Source organism: Sarcophilus harrisii, chromosome 1 (genome assembly GCF_902635505.1).
Source record: "Sarcophilus harrisii chromosome 1, mSarHar1.11, whole genome shotgun sequence".
Lineage (NCBI taxonomy): Eukaryota > Metazoa > Chordata > Mammalia > Dasyuromorphia > Dasyuridae > Sarcophilus > Sarcophilus harrisii.
In genome coordinates this window covers 91,397,200-91,415,074 of record NC_045426.1, presented here as the reverse complement: position 1 = coordinate 91,415,074, position 17,875 = coordinate 91,397,200, and the positions used below count along the sequence as shown (strand labels likewise).

Genomic DNA, 17,875 nt, shown 5'->3' with positions numbered 1-17,875 from the left:
GAGAGGGCACTGGAGAAAATGGAAAGAATATTTATAATATGTGTGAAATACTCCTTTCATATAATACTAATGCTTTTTCTGCATTTTGAGGTAAGATATTTTAAAAAGGCAGAAAAGCATGACAAGAGTTAGCAACCTCAAGTAATGACCTGATCCTAGTTCTAACAGAAAAATACCAAGTCTTCCTTCCTTCCTTTTTCTTCTCCCTTCCCACTCAATGCAATTATAGCCTGCTTAACTCAAGACATTTTTGCCCCAAGAATGCAAACCTGGGAGGATTGTTGAAATTTCAAAACTTATCAGTATCCCATGTTTTTTGGTTTACTTGTTTATCTTTTTTTCATTCTACAATCATTTACTTTCTTATATTCCCTCAATTCTCAACCAACAAATTAATTCTCTGCTATTTATTAAGAACAGTTACCTTTTTCTTTGGCCCATTTGTGTGGACGTAAACCAGTTTGTCTTTTGCATGGGAGATGCCAAGGGCTCTTCCGATCACACTGTTGAGAAGGTTTTTGGGCTGTGGGAATTCTTTCAACAAATCCCTAGAAGCTAAGAAGACACAAAACAGGAAACATTATCCTTGTTTTAGCAACTCCTAAGGCTTACTGTATGCAAGGTAGTCCTTTGCTAGACCCTAGAACCAGGGCAAATACAAGGGATGTTGGGGTTAGGACCTTACATGGAAATAAAAAGACATGGATAACTTGGACACAAGGAAAAAAAAAAAAAGACCAGTTCTTGGCATTTAAAGGGGAGACCAACCCTCCACTCTCTTCTCCACACTTCATATGACTAGATCCCTAAGGAAAGGTAATCTTATTCCTATCTCTCATGGAATCAGGACTTCCTAAAATAGGAAATGTTCTGTTCCCAAACTCTATAGAGAGGAGTGGGCTAGGGTTCTGTCTTAGGCTTATGATTAAAAGTGAGTTTACGGAAGTTTTCTATTAATACTTAAATTGTGAGAGAGGAAGAATAGACACACTCAAGAGAAAAAAAAGAGAGAGAAGACAAGGGCAATGCACAAGCCCCTTAGCTGATATTCTCTAAGCACAGCTTATGGGACCCTAGATGGAGCCTTTCTGCATCAATGGAAACCAATACAGAGAGAAGAGAGGGACATGCTCAAGGTCACACAACTACACAGTACAATGCTAAGTCTTCCAGAGCACACATTTAGAGCCAGCAGGGAACTCAGAGGTCATCTAATCTAACCCCTTGAGACCAAGAGGAATGAATTAGTTTGCCCACTGTGCCCAAGGATCTGAATCCTTGTATTAAAGGACTTGTCCTTTAACTCTAATGCTAGCCCTCTTTCTACCACATCACCCTGCCCTGATGAAAAGGCGCAAATCGGAGCTCTGAACATTAGCCCTAGAACTGAGAGATAAAAGGGACTTCGTGCCCCATCTGATCCATCCCTCAGAATACAAAGAGGCCCACAAATTCAGTAACTTGCCTGAAGTCACCTGGGCGACCTGAAAGAGCAGAGAGCACTTGTGGCCAATTTCTTTTCCCACTATCCTAGATCCTATCCCACCAAAGTGAGGCTCCAGAAGGAAGGCTGTGGCTGACAACTGGGCCCCACACTTCAGGTACCAGAAGAGTAAGCTAACCCTTTGGCCTTCATTCTCACGGCAGGGAAGGGCTCTGGGGGAGCCTGGACGTCTGATTAAACTACAGGCTGTGGGCTTTCTAAGGAAGCTCCTGGGCTGCCAGCCCGGCTGGGCACCGGGAGGCAGGGCAGCATCAGGAACAAAGGAGCCCGCAGGAACTCTCCTAGGCTTTCTGGGAGGACACTTAAGAGTAAAATGGCTCTCCCGGAAACTGTTGTGAGGGCCGTTAGCGCATTCATCACTATCTCCGAAGCACCTGACTCGTCCCAAGGGAAATCAGTCCAGGAGCCCCTTTCCCTGGGCTCCCATCGAGGCAGCTGACCCTCGCGGCTTTGTGCCTGTGCCCGGGGCCCCCAGGCATCAGTGTCTCCTCAGAGGCCCCCCTTTCCCAAACTCCTCTCCCCCCAGCCCCCTCCACTTTCCACAGAGACAGATGCACCAGCCACACAAGAGCACCAGGCGTCCCGGACCTCATCACCCCCACAAGTCAAACTCTGTTTAAAAGGAAGCCTCGGGGACCGTCCTGCGGCTCCCCGAGCCCTGCCAGCAGCCACCGCGGCTGCACAGCCCCGGCTCCCTCTGCCTTGCTCCGCGTTGCCGGTACAGCCCCTTCCCCTCCCAGCCTCCTGAGGGCACCGCTCCTGCCCGCTGCCCGGCCCCCATCCCTCACCCCAGTTTCTCGCGTTTCTGGACTGTACCCCCCAGCCTCTCCCAGCAGACAGCAGGCGCTTCAGATGTGCCGGCCAATTGGTTCCCAGTATCTTTTCGGCCCCGTCCCGGTTTCTTTCCCTAGAGCCCCGTGCCTGCCGACGGCTCCCGTACCCCAAGAGTGGGGAGCCCCTTTCGCCGTTAGGCTGCCAGCCTCCCCCGGGCTCTCGTCACCGGCCGCTGCCTACCCCACCCCCTCCCGGCCTCCGGCCCCGCCACTCCCCGCGTTCCGGGCCCAGGCCGCCGGCCCCGCTCCTCCTCCTCCTCCTCACCGTTCACCATGCTCCCGTTCCCGGCCCCGGGCCGGGGCCCGCTGGGGGCCGGGGGCGGCTGCTGTTCGGCCGCCGCCGCCTCGATCTCGTCGAGTTCCTTGGCGCTGTCGGAGCAGGCGCGGGGGCAGCCCGACGAGAGGCCGCGCGACTGTCCTTGACGCCGGGGTGGGGGGGGCGGCAGCGGCGAAAGCCGCTGAGACACCCCGGTCACTAGAACCATGAGCCGCTTGGCGACCGCCATCTCCGTCCCATCCACCCCTGCGCGAGAGCCCGCACCGCCTCCCCGCCCCCACCGCGGGCGCGCACGCGCAAGCGCACGGGTAGGAAACGAGGCGAAGCGAGCGAGTCGGGCCGCGAGGCGCCGCAAGCCGGGAGCCGGGAGCGTGCTTCAGGAGGGGCGGGAGCTCCAGGCGCCAGGGGCAGTTAAGGACCGAGTCCTCAGGGCTCCGGGCCCAGACCCCGGGGGGCGTCCGGGAGGGCTGGGTGCAGAACTTTGTTCCGACGGGGCCGGGAACGAGAAGCAACAGTAAACACCCTGCACGTGCCCCCGCGGGACAGGGAAGGCACCGTGCCCGGGGGCGCGGCGGGCTCCCAAGGCCAGCATCACGGGAGCCGGGGAAGGCTGGAACAAGTTGAGGGACGTGACATCGCTTCAATTCTCCCCTAACCGACCGACAGAATCGCGAGAGAAGCACCTAGGAAGCCCTGAACTGGTCCGGCAGAGGCGTGAGGGAGCAGCCGGTTCCCAAGTCGGGCCGGCTAAACTCCCCCAAACACGCCGGCATAAACTGAGGAGGCAAGTGCCATTTACTTTCTGCTTGTAGAAAACGCGGCCGACCCCGGCGTCCCAGAGTTATGTCTGTGCTAGAGGGGACACAGTGCGGAAACAGGATACACCCTCCCCCACTCCTCCCGGTCCCTGCCTCCTTCCACTCACCCGCCCGGCCCAGCCTGGACCCCCGCGCTTTCCTAAAAAGTCACGTTATACGAGCATCGGAGAAGCTATGGCAGGAGTCTCCCGGAAGGCTTAGCTAGCTCAAGGAGAGTGCAACCCAGTGAGCCCGGAAGGTGCTTTAGGCATCAGAGAACTGATCTGGAAAGGGGGGTTGGAGCCCCTCCAGAGCTGGCCCTGGCTCCGCGGTCACCGTTACCTAGCCACCTCTCCCTCAGGAGTCCTCACCAGCAGGGCGAGATGGGGAAAGGGGCCTCTGGGGTCAGGAACAACCCTCCACCCCGCATTTTCTCTAAGAGGTCACCCCAACCTATGTCACCATCACCGGAGAGGCAAGGCTCCCCTCCTCCCTATTAGGAAGCTCCCTATAAGGCCCTGAACTTGAAAAGCTGTAGGGATTTCCTGGGGGTTCCGGCCAGGTTTTGTCATCTGGCCTCTTTTTCTGAGAATCGGAGTGAAAACAGTGCATATACAAGTAGTTTAAGATTCTAGTTAAAGATGTCCTCCAAAAATTGGAGACCTGGGTCTCCTGGGGTGGCAACATCAAATAATGAGATCCTTTGCTTGCAGATACAAAGCTGGCAGAATCTTCCTTACAATTTTTCTCCACGGGCAGTTAATGGAGTTTTCAGATTTGGTTTGCACTGCATGACTTAGACAATAATTTTTGGTCCATGATAAACTGTTAGTTTCTAGGCAACTAGGGGAGAGTGAAGTGCTTTACTGAACTTTTTAATTGTATTTATTTCAGTTGGGATTTAGGCCAAGTGCTGCCACCAATTAGCTTTACAACTTGGGGCAACTCTCTTAACCTATTTTCCTCATTGGTAAATGAAGAAGTTCTGAAACAAGGATTTAAAATTTTTTTTAAGTATCACTGATCCCTTCTGCAGTCTGGTAAAAACTACAGAATCCTCAGAATATAAGTAGTTTTGTTGTTTTTTTTTTTTTAAATTCCAAATCGAAGGAAATGCAAACTTCAGGGAAAATGAAGATGCATTTTTTTTCCCTCATCCAAGTTCAGAGTATCGCTGAAAGCTATATGATAAAATCTATGGACCGCTTCTCAGAATATTTTTTACGTTTAACATTTTAAGAAATGCTAAATTCCAGTTAGCATTTAATGATAATACAGATATAATTTTCCCCCCAATCCAAAATCGCAAATACCATGAAAGTTATCTAGACTCCTTAGGGGTCTAGGGACCCCTGTTTTAGATGTTTTAGGGCTGGAAGGGAAATTTATATATGACAAGACAGTAATGAAATTGAGGTCACAGAGATGGGATGCTAATGTCTAAAGCTTCAGCGGTCCCAAACTAAAACCTCTCCTACAAGGAAGCTATTCCAGGATGTCTTATTTCATTTACACCTAGAGCTGCTCCCCCAATATTCCCTTCTGCCTACAAGAAGTGACAATTTTAGAAGAAGATGGTAGATTTATGCAAGAGTTCTCAGTGTCCATTTTTGAACTGAGAATCACATCAGTGGCTGAATCTGAACAATTAAGCCCAGTATTTCTCAAGACATTCTAAGGTTCTTTTCTTGACGCTGAAATAAGTAATATGAAAACCCAACTTGGGAGGAACAAGTTTCAAGGCATGATAGAGTTTGTATGACTTGGGAGGAAGCATGTATCTAGGCTCTTTAGCTGATTAGGGAGCATCTGATCATATCAAAAAGGCTACATAAACATTCCATGGGAAATGGAAAATCTAAGTGACAAGCTGTTTCAGTCAGAAGTCCAAAAGAATGACATGCAATAAATTCTAAGGATCAAATGTAAGAATTTTTTGACAGCCAGGCAGGGAAAGAGGAATAAACATTTATATAGCACCAGTAATACTATGTGCTAAGTACTGTGCTAAGCTTTTACAGATATTTCATTTGATTTGGTCATGTGACAGAGAAAATCAAAGGTCAATAAATTCACTATTTCTTTATACTCAGCACACAACCTAACCTGTTAGTGATATATTGTCCATGTTACTAATTTTTGTTGTTGCTTTTAATTCTTTGTGATCCCATTTAGGGTTTTCTTGGCAAAGACACCGGAGCGGTTTGTCATTTCCTTTTTTAGCTCATTTTACATATGAGGAAACTGAGGCAAACTGGCTTATGTGAATTTGCCCAGAGTCACACAGTAAGTGTCTGAGGCCAGGTTTGAACTTAGGAAAATGAGTGACTCCAGGATCAGTGCTCTTGCCTACTGTGCCACCTACTGCCATATTGCTATATCACTAAAAAGAAATTTTGACACTTCATTTTATGACCATAAATATCTTGATCAGAATCCTTAAGGAAAGGAGCTTGCTTTCTACTTGCATTTGTGTTCCGGTATAGTACTTAGCACAGTGCCTAGCACAAACTAAGTAAGCACTTAATAGACACTCACTTTCTGAATGAGAAGAAATGTTGAGGTTGCTACCTGAACAATGAAAGCTGACCTTTTGTTTTAAATAAGACTTCCCATTTTTTGGCTTGTGGAATTTGGTTTAAGATTACATGTGAGATAAACTTTATTCCTTCCAAATAACAAAATTTAAAAGGAGCTAATTTCTGGATCTTTTTACAACTGACATTCATCAGACCACATTTAAAGAACTGTGTTCAGTTGGGTATGCCTTCAGAAGGCAACTCAAAACCATGTCATTATGAGGGAAGGTTTAGTAAACTAGGGATGTTAAGCCCAGAGAAAAGAAAACTGAAAAAAAGATGTCTTTGCTTTCTATACATATATTAAGGGCTGTCACATATAAACACAATTAGATCTACTCTGCGAGTCCAAAAGAAAGCTCTAGGACCAATAGTGAAGAGCATATTTTAGCTCAATATGAAGTAAAAGCAACTAACATTGTGTCTTTCAAAAAATGGGAGAATTTGCTTCACAAAGTAGTGAGTTCCCTTGATATTTGAAATGTTTAAGCAGAGGCTGCCTAATCACCTGCCACAAATGTAGAAGAGATTCCTAAATAAGAAAAGAGATTGGAATTGATCACCTTTAACATCTCTTTCAAATCTTAGATCTCCTTGGAGGTCCATTCTAACTTTTCATTTTTGTGTGTATGGCCTTAAAGTAAGAGAGTTTAGTAGGAGGTATTGGTGACTAAAACAGTAAGTTCAGATATGAATTATTTCATTTATACTTCTTCCTCAAGCAATTTTCTAAGACTTGGTGGCTGTAACAAAGGGAATTCCCATACCAACAAAACTACAGATGCTTACTTAACAGTGCTGATCTATGTTTCTTCTTTGGAAGAAAATGTGGGGCAATTATCTAATCTTTCAGCAACAAAGCTGAAAGTCATATGTTTTAATATCTTTAACTAGTAATGAAGTAAAGTGTGACCTTGGCCAGTGATTTCCCTTCTTTAAGCATGGGTTTCCTTATTTGAATATCAGAGATTGCTACTAACCCATTTCCTCTAGTGCATACAGAGAGCAGCAAAATCTGTGGGAAACACATTCTTGCAGAAATTAAAAGTGCTAAAGAAATTCAAACAATCACACTGCTGGTAAGGATTTAAATCTGATGCTTCTGTGACAAAGAAACAGAGACACGGACAGTTGATTTTTCTAGCTAAGAGAAAGGAAAGAAAAGGGATGGCAAAGAAGCACACATCCGTGGATGCTTTCTGGAGACACGGCTGTGAGGTCAGCAAGTATGGCCCTGGTGACTATCAAACCAAAGAGCCAGGGAGATGGTTCCAGGCTTCTCCAAAGACTACTAATGAGCACTGGGCAAAATCAACTGCTTTAGGAGCACAGGTAGTGACCTTCCTCACTGCACGTGTTCAAGGAGGCATTTCCTGACCACGGGCTGCCTAGTTAATCCCCACAGTAATTGTTTTCAAGCTAAGCCAAGGAGCATCTATTGCTCTGAGAACCACTCACCTGCCATGTTGGAAATGTTAACGTTCAGCCTTTTCGAGTTACAGGGCATTTTAAGAAAGAAAAAAAAAGGGCAATCAACTCTTTTTTTTTTTGGCAATGAGATGGGGGGGGATGTCGTTTCTTTAAAACACAACTCAAAACAGCCAGATGGACTGTATCTCCCTCTTGGTGCCAAGCCCACATCTGGAAGGGGCTTTACAGAATGGAGAGTATAGGATAAATTTAATAACGTTTACTACTGAAAATGGAACATCCTCTTATTCTCAAGCATATTTCATGGTATTCTTAGCCTACAAAGCACTTTACAAACATACTAAAACTGAGACCACCCACTATACAAAGAGACTGTCAATAGGAATCAATAATCTCAAAAAGTTGGATGGGGACCCATTGTTAAGCCATTCAGGAAGAAGCAGAAAGGGACAGAGGCATCACTAACTTTTAACAGTTTTAAAAAGCATGAAGGAGGAAGGGAAATACCTTAAGTGGGGAGAAAATCTAAAAACCCTTAGATTTTAGTTCCAAGTCTGCTCATCAGTCAGACCTAAGGCTCTACCTGTTTGGGGTTTCTTGAAATACTCTCCACAAACAAAATGGGAACCAAATTCATTGTCAGTAAAGTGCTTTGAGGTGACTGAATGAGAAATCCATTACTAATGGTGTCACAATGCATCTTTTAAGCTTTCCAGGAACAAGATGCAGGAGACTCAGCTGAGTCAATATCCTTTGTGCCCCATTCCTGTTGTGTGCTTAGTGCTCTATTCTCAGTGCTATATGTACCACACATAAAGGGAAAAAGGCCCTAGGACATATGTCAAATGCCTAGACCCGTACTGGATTTCCCTTTATCCCCAGCCACACAAGGGGCGCCAAAAAAGACAGAGGAGGTTTAAATCACACGGGCAGATGTAAACTAGGTCCTTCTGGACTTAGGAGGCTGTTTTCCTTATATTCCTTTCTAAGAATTCATACAACCTTAGCAAAAAAGTTCACTTTGCCTGCCCCCACCACGGATCCTAGACCAAATAGATGCTGGAGACCAGGCTCCTCTCTTACCCCGAGAGATGGTCCCTCCAGGGGCTGGGTTGACACACATCGGTGGAAGGCGGGGTGGGGGAAGCTTGCACTGACGCTGCCTGTGCTGGGTCCGATCTAAGGAAAAAGAAAGGATGTCAGGATGACACTGGTCTCATCAGTTCCAGTCACACGGGAAGTTTCATATGCTCCAGAAGATACTACCCACTATAGGACTAAACCTGAAGCATCTACCCAGGGATGTAGACCTTTTTTAATGTGACTTCTGTACATAAGGGGTATGTGGAGGGGTGAGGATGGGGTACAAATCACCGCAGAAGTAAAGAAATTGTTTTGTCTAAAGGCTAAACTCTGTGGTATTTGAATCAAGGCAGCATGAGGGAATGGGAAGAATACTGTACTAGGAGTCCAGGAAGTTGTATTCCACCCCTAAGGAATTATGCAACTTAAAACTTGGACAACTTAAAAGAGACTGTTTTCTCATTTGTAAAATGGAGAGAATTTACTCTCTCTACTTGCCTCACAGTATTGTTGTGAGGATTAAATAAGATAATGGATATCAAAGTATTTTGAAAAAAAAAAAGTATAAAGGACTTCCAAAGGTAAGGAATTATTTTTCTTAATAAAACCATGATGGCAATCCTTATGTGTGCTTTGAGTTCCCAAAGTAACCACCTTTGCTCTTACCCTTCAAACTTCCTTCTTTCCCTCATGAGCCACGCTGAAGAAGCCTTAACAGGAAAAGGTGCTGGCCACTGACAATTTTTAGCAATATTTTCATTCTTTCTTCCAAAACAGGTGCTAAGTAATGAATGGTCAGAATGGTATACACCTGAGAAAGATCATCTAGATGAAGAAACTTATAGAAATAAAGGACCAGGGGAAGTAAAGCCAGCCCTACCACTGATGAACTGTGTGGTCTCAAACAATGCAACCTCTCTATCAGTCATCTCTCTATAAGTCAAAGGAGAACCATTCCCACCAACCATCACTGGGATTCTAAAGAAACATAATCCACTTATCTATGTACAAATATGTGTGGATAGATAAGAGTGAGATCTATCATTGTGTGATCGTTATGCGCATTAGCTTGGCTAAGTACTTTTAGCACTTAGGGGGTTAAGGTATGAAAGTTAAAAATGGTGCTTATCCCCAAGACTGAGAATTCACTTAAGTCTGTGTACTTCAGAAAGCTATATGACTTTCTATGATACATTTATCATTTTTGAGTGTCTCATACAGATACTTCCACTAAAAGTCATCATCAGGGCTTGGCATTGAGTCTGGAATTTTAAAGGCTATGCCAGCAGAGCTCAAGTTCTGTCATGTCCTACCCAACTGGAAAGTTTTGAGTATGGCCTGATGTCCAAGGACCAGTTTATTTAAGCCAAGAAATATTAATCAACAGAGGTTTAGCCACCATATGTTGAAGTTTTTCAATCACAGAAAGCCACAACAGACCTGTCAACTCAGTTATGGGGTTCTTTTTTTGGGGGGGTGGTCAGGGCCCTCTCTGGGAACCTAGTGAAGCCTACAGATCTCCTCTTAGAATAATTTTTTAAAAAATGCATAAACTACATATGATTACAAAGTAAACTATCTTAAAATGCAGTTATCAAAATAAGGATGCAAAAACCAAGTTCGTGGATCCCAGAGTGAGAACTGCTGGTGTAAAGGGAGCAAGCAAAGCAATAAAATTATGTCTTTGACATATTAAGCCAATGAGGAAAAGATCCAGTGAGTTTTTTGCTCACTGACCCTAATTTATTTCCCAAAACATTAAAATACTAGAAAACCAGATATTTGTATCCATGTTGATGGCAGGAACTGGCTATTTGTCAAGAATTTGATGGTCATGCTTCAAAGTTGACAGCAGCTTTATAGGTGCTAAATCATTGACACAGTAGGTCTTATTGTGTCATGTAAGGAGAAGTGATCTTTCCCTTCTCTGAATTCGGGTAGCCCTCATTATCTGTACCACTCATACAGCAGTTCTCATATATTGGGTTATAATTATTTATATATATCCCTCACCCATCTAGATTGTGAATATCTGTAGGGGAGCTGTTTTTGTTTTCCACAAAACCTAGAATAGGGCCTTACACAGTTGACACTCAATAAATATTTGTTGAATGAATTAATGAACTAATGCTTCACTCAGAGCAAGAAAGCAGACTGCATGCTAGGAAGAGGCAAACCAATACTGGTTTGTATGTTTTTCAATAAAGTTTAATTTTATAAATGTAAAAATCATTTTTAGCCAAGGGTCCCTTGGTATGCCACATAGATCAATCCAAAAAAAAAAAAAAATCAACAAATATTTATTTAGCACCTACTTTAAATTCTCAAAGTCTTCCTCCTGAACCTCATCCTGACATGGAGGTGACCCTGGGTTTTTGAAGATTATACCAGTGTAGCACAAGTTCTGATAATTCTTACCAAACTGGAAAGGTTTCATGTACGGGCATGGTGACCGACATTGCGCCTGTCGTCTGCTGACTAGCCTAGATAAGTATGGAAAGGTTCATCACCAAAAGTTTGAGTACCAGGTGATGAGCTTTTTGGTCATAGCAACTTTTTAAGTGGTTGCAATCTGGAGGAAATAGCCACAGTGATGAAATTACAGATTTTTCAAAGTATTGAGGTGACAGGATAATATGACAAGGGGTACAAAGAACATAGTCCTAGCCCTTAAAGGGCTTACAATCTAGTTCATGCAAGACATGAGACAAAAAGCTAAACAATTTACAAAAGAAATTAAAAATTAATACAATAATAGAAGAAATAAAAAAGTCATTACATGATTTATTGCCAAAATAAATGGCACAAATTCCATAGGGTTTCTGAGGAAGAAGTTCACAGTGGCTGACGACTCCACAAAGAAGTGCTTTACTCTTGAGACTTGAACGGTATTGGGAAGGGCATTACAGGGGCCAATGGATATCTCAATAGTAGCTACAGAGTTTAGAAAACTTTACCTAACAGTCAGTGGCAATGCAATTAGAAATTAAAGAATTATGTGTTTACTAATGTTAACTAAAGTAATCAAGATTTAGATGTGGTTAAATCAAGGTATGATATCAAATAGTACTATACAATGTGAATAGAAAGCAACTGCTAAGCTGAACTTAATGTTACTTGTTTAGAAGGCTGAAAATGGAGCAGATTGCTCATAAGTGTTAGGAAATAGTTAATGCTAGGAGTGTCTTTCCCAGAAAATCCTTCAAGATATGATGAACTGAGTCATTTGATTATGGCTCAAATGTATTGTCCATTACAATCATGAAAAAAATGTGCTTCTCTAGTAAGAAAAAAAAAATTACCCAAGTTTTGGAAGTAACTAAAGAGAATCAATGATTTAGCTGTGGAGACAAAGCAATCCACTCCTGAAACTTGAATTTGAAGTTGGACACACTAATCTTGGATTTGATTTTTTTTTAACCTAGGTACAGAACTAACTAATAAAAATAGAGGGAGATTGAATAATTTCCTGAGGAGATGATAGCATGAGGTAAAAGCAACAGAAACAAAGGACAAAAGAAAAGATGTTTCAAATTTTTATACATGTAAGGTAAGAAAGTGATAATTAACCAAATCAATCTTTTTTTTTCTTTGCTACCACACACTATCTGCATAGCTCTCTAGGTACTCCAAGGGTATATAACCTGATGAGGGATGTAGGAAGGACTATATTTCCCTTTGTGAGGGATATCTTACAGTCTAGGTTTGGTGTTTTCTTTCTATAGGTTTCTCAGAATATGTACATCAATAACTGGCATTTCAGGGCCACCACTCTGCACTTAGTAAAGGTTTCAGAGATTAAAGGCCTTAAAAAAGGGCAAATGAGTAATGCTGAAAAAACATTAAAAATGAAAAGCAATACTAGTATTCAGTAGGGGAGCAGCATCAACCCAAGTAAAAAAGAATAATGGATCAAGGACCATAAAACTTAGTTTCTGACCCTGCCTAAGTCTGACTTAATGTATGACCTTCCCAATTTCTAAATTTGTTTCCTTACGTTTGAAAAGGGAACAAAAATTCATCTTGTCTATCTCATTAAAGTTGCTATAAGAATCAAATAAAATTAAAGATGTGAAAATACTCTGTAAAATACAAAGCGCTAAACAAATGTGAAGCATTATTAATGATTCCTAATGAATCTTAGTGAAGAATAAAATGATTTAAAAAGTCATTATGATTTTCCTCTTACCCTGACATTCACATGATTCTTACCTTTTCTAAATGAGTCCAGGCTAAACATCTCTGTCAGAGTGAAAAAGCTGGTATCCTGAGAAGGAAGTTAGAAAGACAAATTAATATTCTTGACCTAGTAATAACCACATAAAGTAGAAGCTTTGTTCAAATAGAAGACAAAGGTAGCTCTCTCTTAAAGGACCTACAATCATAAGTTAAAGGTGAACTCTATAACCCTTTTAAGATGATTTTCTCCAGTTTCTGTCAGTTTTCTTCTGTGAAAACTGTAGAATAGTTATTAAATAAATACTATACTCCAGGAATCAATATATTTCAATGAAAGAGGCTATCATTTAAGGCTTTAAATAAAAATTTATATTTTTATAGCATTGCCATTTTAAAAAATATAACATAGATAATGCACTATTACCCCATTTATAGATTAAAAACAAACAAACAAAAAAACAAAACAAAACAAAACCTGAGTTTTAAAAAAGCATAGCGTTTTTATTGTGAACAGTACCCTCCAAACCGGTTCGGAATAGGACTAAGACTGCAGAAACCAACTGACTTAATGAACTTTTTCTACATGTGGTTAAGTTTCCACGAACTAATTTGCTTTGTAGGATCTTTGTTAAATGGAGACAGCTAATTGCTGTAACTTCTAGTGAAACACATTTTTAAAAAAATGAGTCCCATAATCACAGTAAATTAAGCCAAAACAAAAATTCAAATCCAATGATCATTTATTAAGTTTTTATTTATTAAGAATCTAGATTCTGGGGATACAAATGCAAATCCCACTACATTAAAGGAGCAAAAAAATCTACTGTGATTTCAAACAAATCACAGAGCCACTAAGTAGAAAAATAAGTTTGTTTCTTATAGTTTTAAAGCAATTAAGAATTTGTGGTAGATCATTGGTTTATTTGTCCCTCAACAATTTCTTATGTCACAAAATCCAGTGAAGCCTTCCTACTAGATCTCTGGTTGCCCACTTAACCTAGCCATTGGTCACTAGAGCCAGTGATACATTCTTTTATCATATTCAAGTCAGTGATCTTGGGCCTGGTGTTGCTGAAAACTGCAGGATGCCTTGTACTCCTTGTTTTGTATGCTTTCTACAGAGGGGTGGAGGTTAGGGAAATGGTAACAGGTCATGTCAAATTAAAACTCAACTGCTGATCTCCTGCTGATTTTTCCTTTGCGTCATAAATCCACAAATTCTCATATGTTTGCCCCTGAGCATTCCAAGCCTAGGAACAATTTTAGAAACTAGAAAAATAAACATTCCAGTGATAAAACATTTTTATACTTAAAACAACCACAATGAAAACCAAATGCCAAAAAAGCCACATTTTCCCAAATGTTTTAATCTAGTATAATTTAGCATAGCTGGGGCTCTGATAGGGATTTGCATCTGGACATTACCTGCTGTTCCTACCTGTTCTTAAGTACCATTTTCATAAGTGGTGCATGAATAAGAATTTCAGATTTGCAATAGGTCTGTCCTTATAATATCTTCCCTTCTAAGGGATAGTATTAATATAATAGCATGTTGTGAGACAAAAAAAATCAACTTCCCTGAGCACTTTGTTTGGACCTGTCCTTTAAACTAAGCACAATTCTGCCCAACTATCCTCAAATCAGAGGATACTCCTTGAGAATGAAGATATATATTAGTTCATCTTTGAGTTCTACTGACATGCATATGCATTTACTTAATTCTTGTCAAATGGAAGTAGAAATAAAATGATGTGCTTTAGAAAATGCAATTTTATGCATATACGTAGCAGTTACTGATAAGTTAACTAATCTCTTCTATGTAACATGTATGTTAACATTTAAAGAAATCAGAGCATAATTTAAAAAGCTAAAGTAGCTAAAAAAACAAGCATGTATTAATAACCTACAATGTGCCAAGATTTTTATATCAGTTCATTACTATAGAACAGTTACTTAAAATCAATTCCATCCAAATTCATTTTTACTCTACATGATCTGGAATAAATTCACTAAAGAACAAATGATCTTGAATTCAATTAACAAATTAATAACCGCTTCTTATATAGATTTTCAAAGCAAAAAAAAATTTGCAACAGATCATTAGGGCTACAAGTTTCAGTAGTGCTTTTAAATGTATTCTAGAATTTTTGTTTTTAGTTAAAAAGGTACCAACTATTTCATTCCAGACTATCTCATTTTCTAATCTCTTCTTAGAGTTGATATTCTAAGAGATTCCACAATTTAAGTTTATTCATCCCACAAGGTACACAAGAAAAAAAAATCCAAGAGAAAGTTGTTTTACTCATTACATAATGTATAACTAGCTTGTTTCAGATCCTATTGTATCTTTTTAACCATTTATAGACAAGTAAAATTCTATTTCCTGCAATATTACCTGCAAATGAACCACCACTCATCTCTAACCAGATTCATTTTAAGTTTATTCTGTAACCATTTAAAAAAGCCTACATCGCCTTTAAATTAGTCATAAATGAATTTTATATCTGTCTAGTACTTTGCAGTATGACTAGGCTATAAAGTCATCTTATTTCATTAAATCAACTTACCTTACAAGAGCAGTGAAAATCTCAGATTTCTACGGCTTTTGAATGGGAAGTAAATTCTCTCTGTCCTATTCTTCATCACCAGGCTGGGCCTCCTCCTGGGAAGTACAATGCTGGGTCACAAAAACAGCAGCCCACACAGAGAGTGAAGTTGCTCCTGTCATTGAAATTCATTTACCAATTCTGACAACAAGGACAAGTTCAATTAGTGGCATTAACAACTCTTGAGACTATGAAAGTAAACATACTAACTCAGGCTAACTTAAAGGCCTGGCATGCACTATTACTCCTCTTAAACTTTGGATCATCTTATTCTAATCTTTATGGAAAGAGCTGGTCAATCACATAAGGCTTTTGTACCCTAAAATAATTTTCCCCAGAGGCATTCTGGTAAGCAGCACCTTATCCTTAGGCAAAGTGTTTTGAACCATGATTTTATAAAAATTACAATGTGGATTTCACTGACCTAGTTAGAGATTATATAAAACCACCATCCCAGTCCAGACAGGCATTTTCTAGGGAGTTGGGGGAGGAAGGGAAAAGATAGTGTTGCAGCCTAAACAATTTTTTTTTTTTTTTAGATAGAAGTGTTAAAAAAAAAATAAAGTGAACAATTTCAGAAGGGTGGCTTAAACTTTCCCTGCATAGAGTCATTCACTCCAAGTCTGGGAACAGGACAAAACTGAAACAACACAATGAGACTAGAATGAATTTTAGAGTTAAAAGAAACTGAGTACAGATAACAGATCCCTGCAGAGTATATAGCAACTGATTAGAAAAGCTACAGTGGGAACAAACAGTTCTGGAAAGTCATCCATCTAAACAAAGAAAAAACACCTACCACTAAAGATTTAAGTACCAAGAAATTCACCCAGAGTAGTCTTCTCTCCCTGGCATTTCAGATCCTCTAGAAACTAATTCTAAGTAATCCTCTAAGATTATTTTAACACTGCAAGAGATCTTCTAAGAAACTAGTGGGGAGACTTGCCAGTACTGTACCATCTCCTATTAGCTATTTTTTTTCTAGCAAGAGATTTAGGACAATTTGCAATATTCATCTTAGTAGCCAACAGTCTTAAAAAGGAACAAGTCCCGGTGTAATGAAAGGGGGTGTGGTGTCAAAGGATGACGGATCCTGCAGGCCTTTCCTAATAAATTCGATCGGGAAAAAATGCTACATCCCAATGACACATTGACACCATGGGCAGCCTGGGAATTTAGGCTAGTAACTCCAAGGGAGTAAAGCAGACCTACCAAGAAGGGGCTCATTGCAAACAAAGGACTTCGCATGCACTGGGCCACCCCCAGCCAAATGGTTAAAACAGCCCGGGATCAACAAAGGCTCTTTTATGCACCAGGCCTACATTTCCCCCCCCCCCCTCCCTCCGCCTCCCCCCTTCTCAGGGGAGAGTAACCACAGCCAAACAAAGAACCCTGCAAGCACCGGGCTCCCCCGGGGAAGTAGCCGATGCAGCTGGGGGCAAATTCCGGGGCTGGCCTGCACACGTCAGGCCTCCCGTTACAGAAGTGGTCCAGGCACATCATGGCAAACAAAGGTTCCAGGATGCACCGGGCCTTCTCCACTCGTGCAGCCGAGGTGCTTGGAGGGGGCAGACCCGGCTGCCCAGGCCACGGGCCTGGCTAGTGCTTTCTCAAAGGGGCCGGCGCCCCCTACCCTCGCACCCCCCTCCGGGAACGGGCCGTAGGGGCTGCTGCCCCCTCGCCGGCTCCAGGGGTGCACCAGGGCCTTCCCGAGGTTGCTCCTCCTTCCTCTCAGGAGATCGGCGGGCGCCTGGGCCAGGAAGGATGGGGCTGCAGGCCTCCCCGAGCTGCCCTTTGAGCATCAGGGATTCCCCCCGCCCCTGGAGGTCCCGAGATGCGGGGCCCTGCCCAGCCCGACCTCGGCTTCCCTCCGGGTGCCTCCCCCGGGGCTCCATGGCAACGGGCGGGTCAGACTCCCGCCTCTTAACTGTCCCCATCCCAGGCTGGATCCCCATAGTGGGGCCCAGGATGCCCGGCCTGGTCCCTGGGGCCTCCCCGCCTCCCGCTCTTTTCAGGAACTGGAGATGTGCCCCAGGGGGCTTCCCCTACCCTCATCCCCTCCCCCGACCCCTCGCCGCGGAGACACGCCACGGGGGGAGAATAAAAAGCACAATTCACCTGTTGTTACAGATGTGAAACAAACCTCGGTGTAACGCGCATGAGCCGCTTCCACCCAAACAGGACTACAACTCCCACAAGCAGCAGCGCGGCTTCTTCCGGGTCACGTGGCGGAAGCAGCCGTCTTTTGCCTCTGACCCTTTTTCTTTTTTCTTTCTCCTCTTCCTTTTCCCCCTCCCCCTTCCACGTTTCTTCTATGCCCCACCCCCACCCCCTCAGCCCGAAATCGGTCTCGCGGATTAGTTCCCGGGGGGCCACGAGCCCTGGGCTCCCAGCCGGCACCTCCAAACGGCCACTGAGGCTCGCGGGCACCACCAGACCAACCCGTGGGGAGGAGGCCGGCTTCGGGGTCCAATGAGAATGAGGCCCAGGGCAAGCAGGGGGCGGGATATCCTGTGTGACACTGCGGTCCCTTAGCGGTGAGGGGGGGCTGGCGCTGGCGCCGGCGCGAGGAGCCCGGGCCAGCGA

The 17,875-nt window shown here is 43.0% G+C and overlaps 1 protein-coding gene across 9 annotated transcripts in view; it reads right to left on the bottom strand.

Moving 5' to 3' along the window:
* Window positions 1-17,618, bottom strand: part of DHX30 (DExH-box helicase 30) — a 29,481-nt gene extending 11,863 nt beyond the window's left edge. Inside the window, exons 1-7 of one of the 9 annotated variants that reach the window (XM_031960860.1) lie at window positions 17,408-17,618; window positions 15,251-15,345; window positions 12,717-12,771; window positions 9,171-9,315; window positions 8,505-8,600; window positions 7,449-7,477; window positions 425-555 (exon numbers count right to left, since the gene is read on the bottom strand). In XM_031960860.1, coding sequence (XP_031816720.1) covers window positions 425-555; window positions 7,449-7,477; window positions 8,505-8,600; window positions 9,171-9,315; window positions 12,717-12,744 — 429 coding nt within the window. In that variant the 5' untranslated portion in view covers window positions 12,745-12,771; window positions 15,251-15,345; window positions 17,408-17,618. Of the gene's footprint in view, window positions 1-424; window positions 556-2,602; window positions 2,901-7,448; window positions 7,478-8,504; window positions 8,601-9,170; window positions 9,316-10,922; window positions 10,988-12,716; window positions 12,772-15,250; window positions 15,431-17,407 lie in introns of those variants that run through there. The other 8 variants (XM_031960852.1, XM_031960868.1, XM_031960883.1 and 5 more) reach the window with 8 other exon arrangements.
* Window positions 17,619-17,875: the final 257 nt, after the last annotated feature.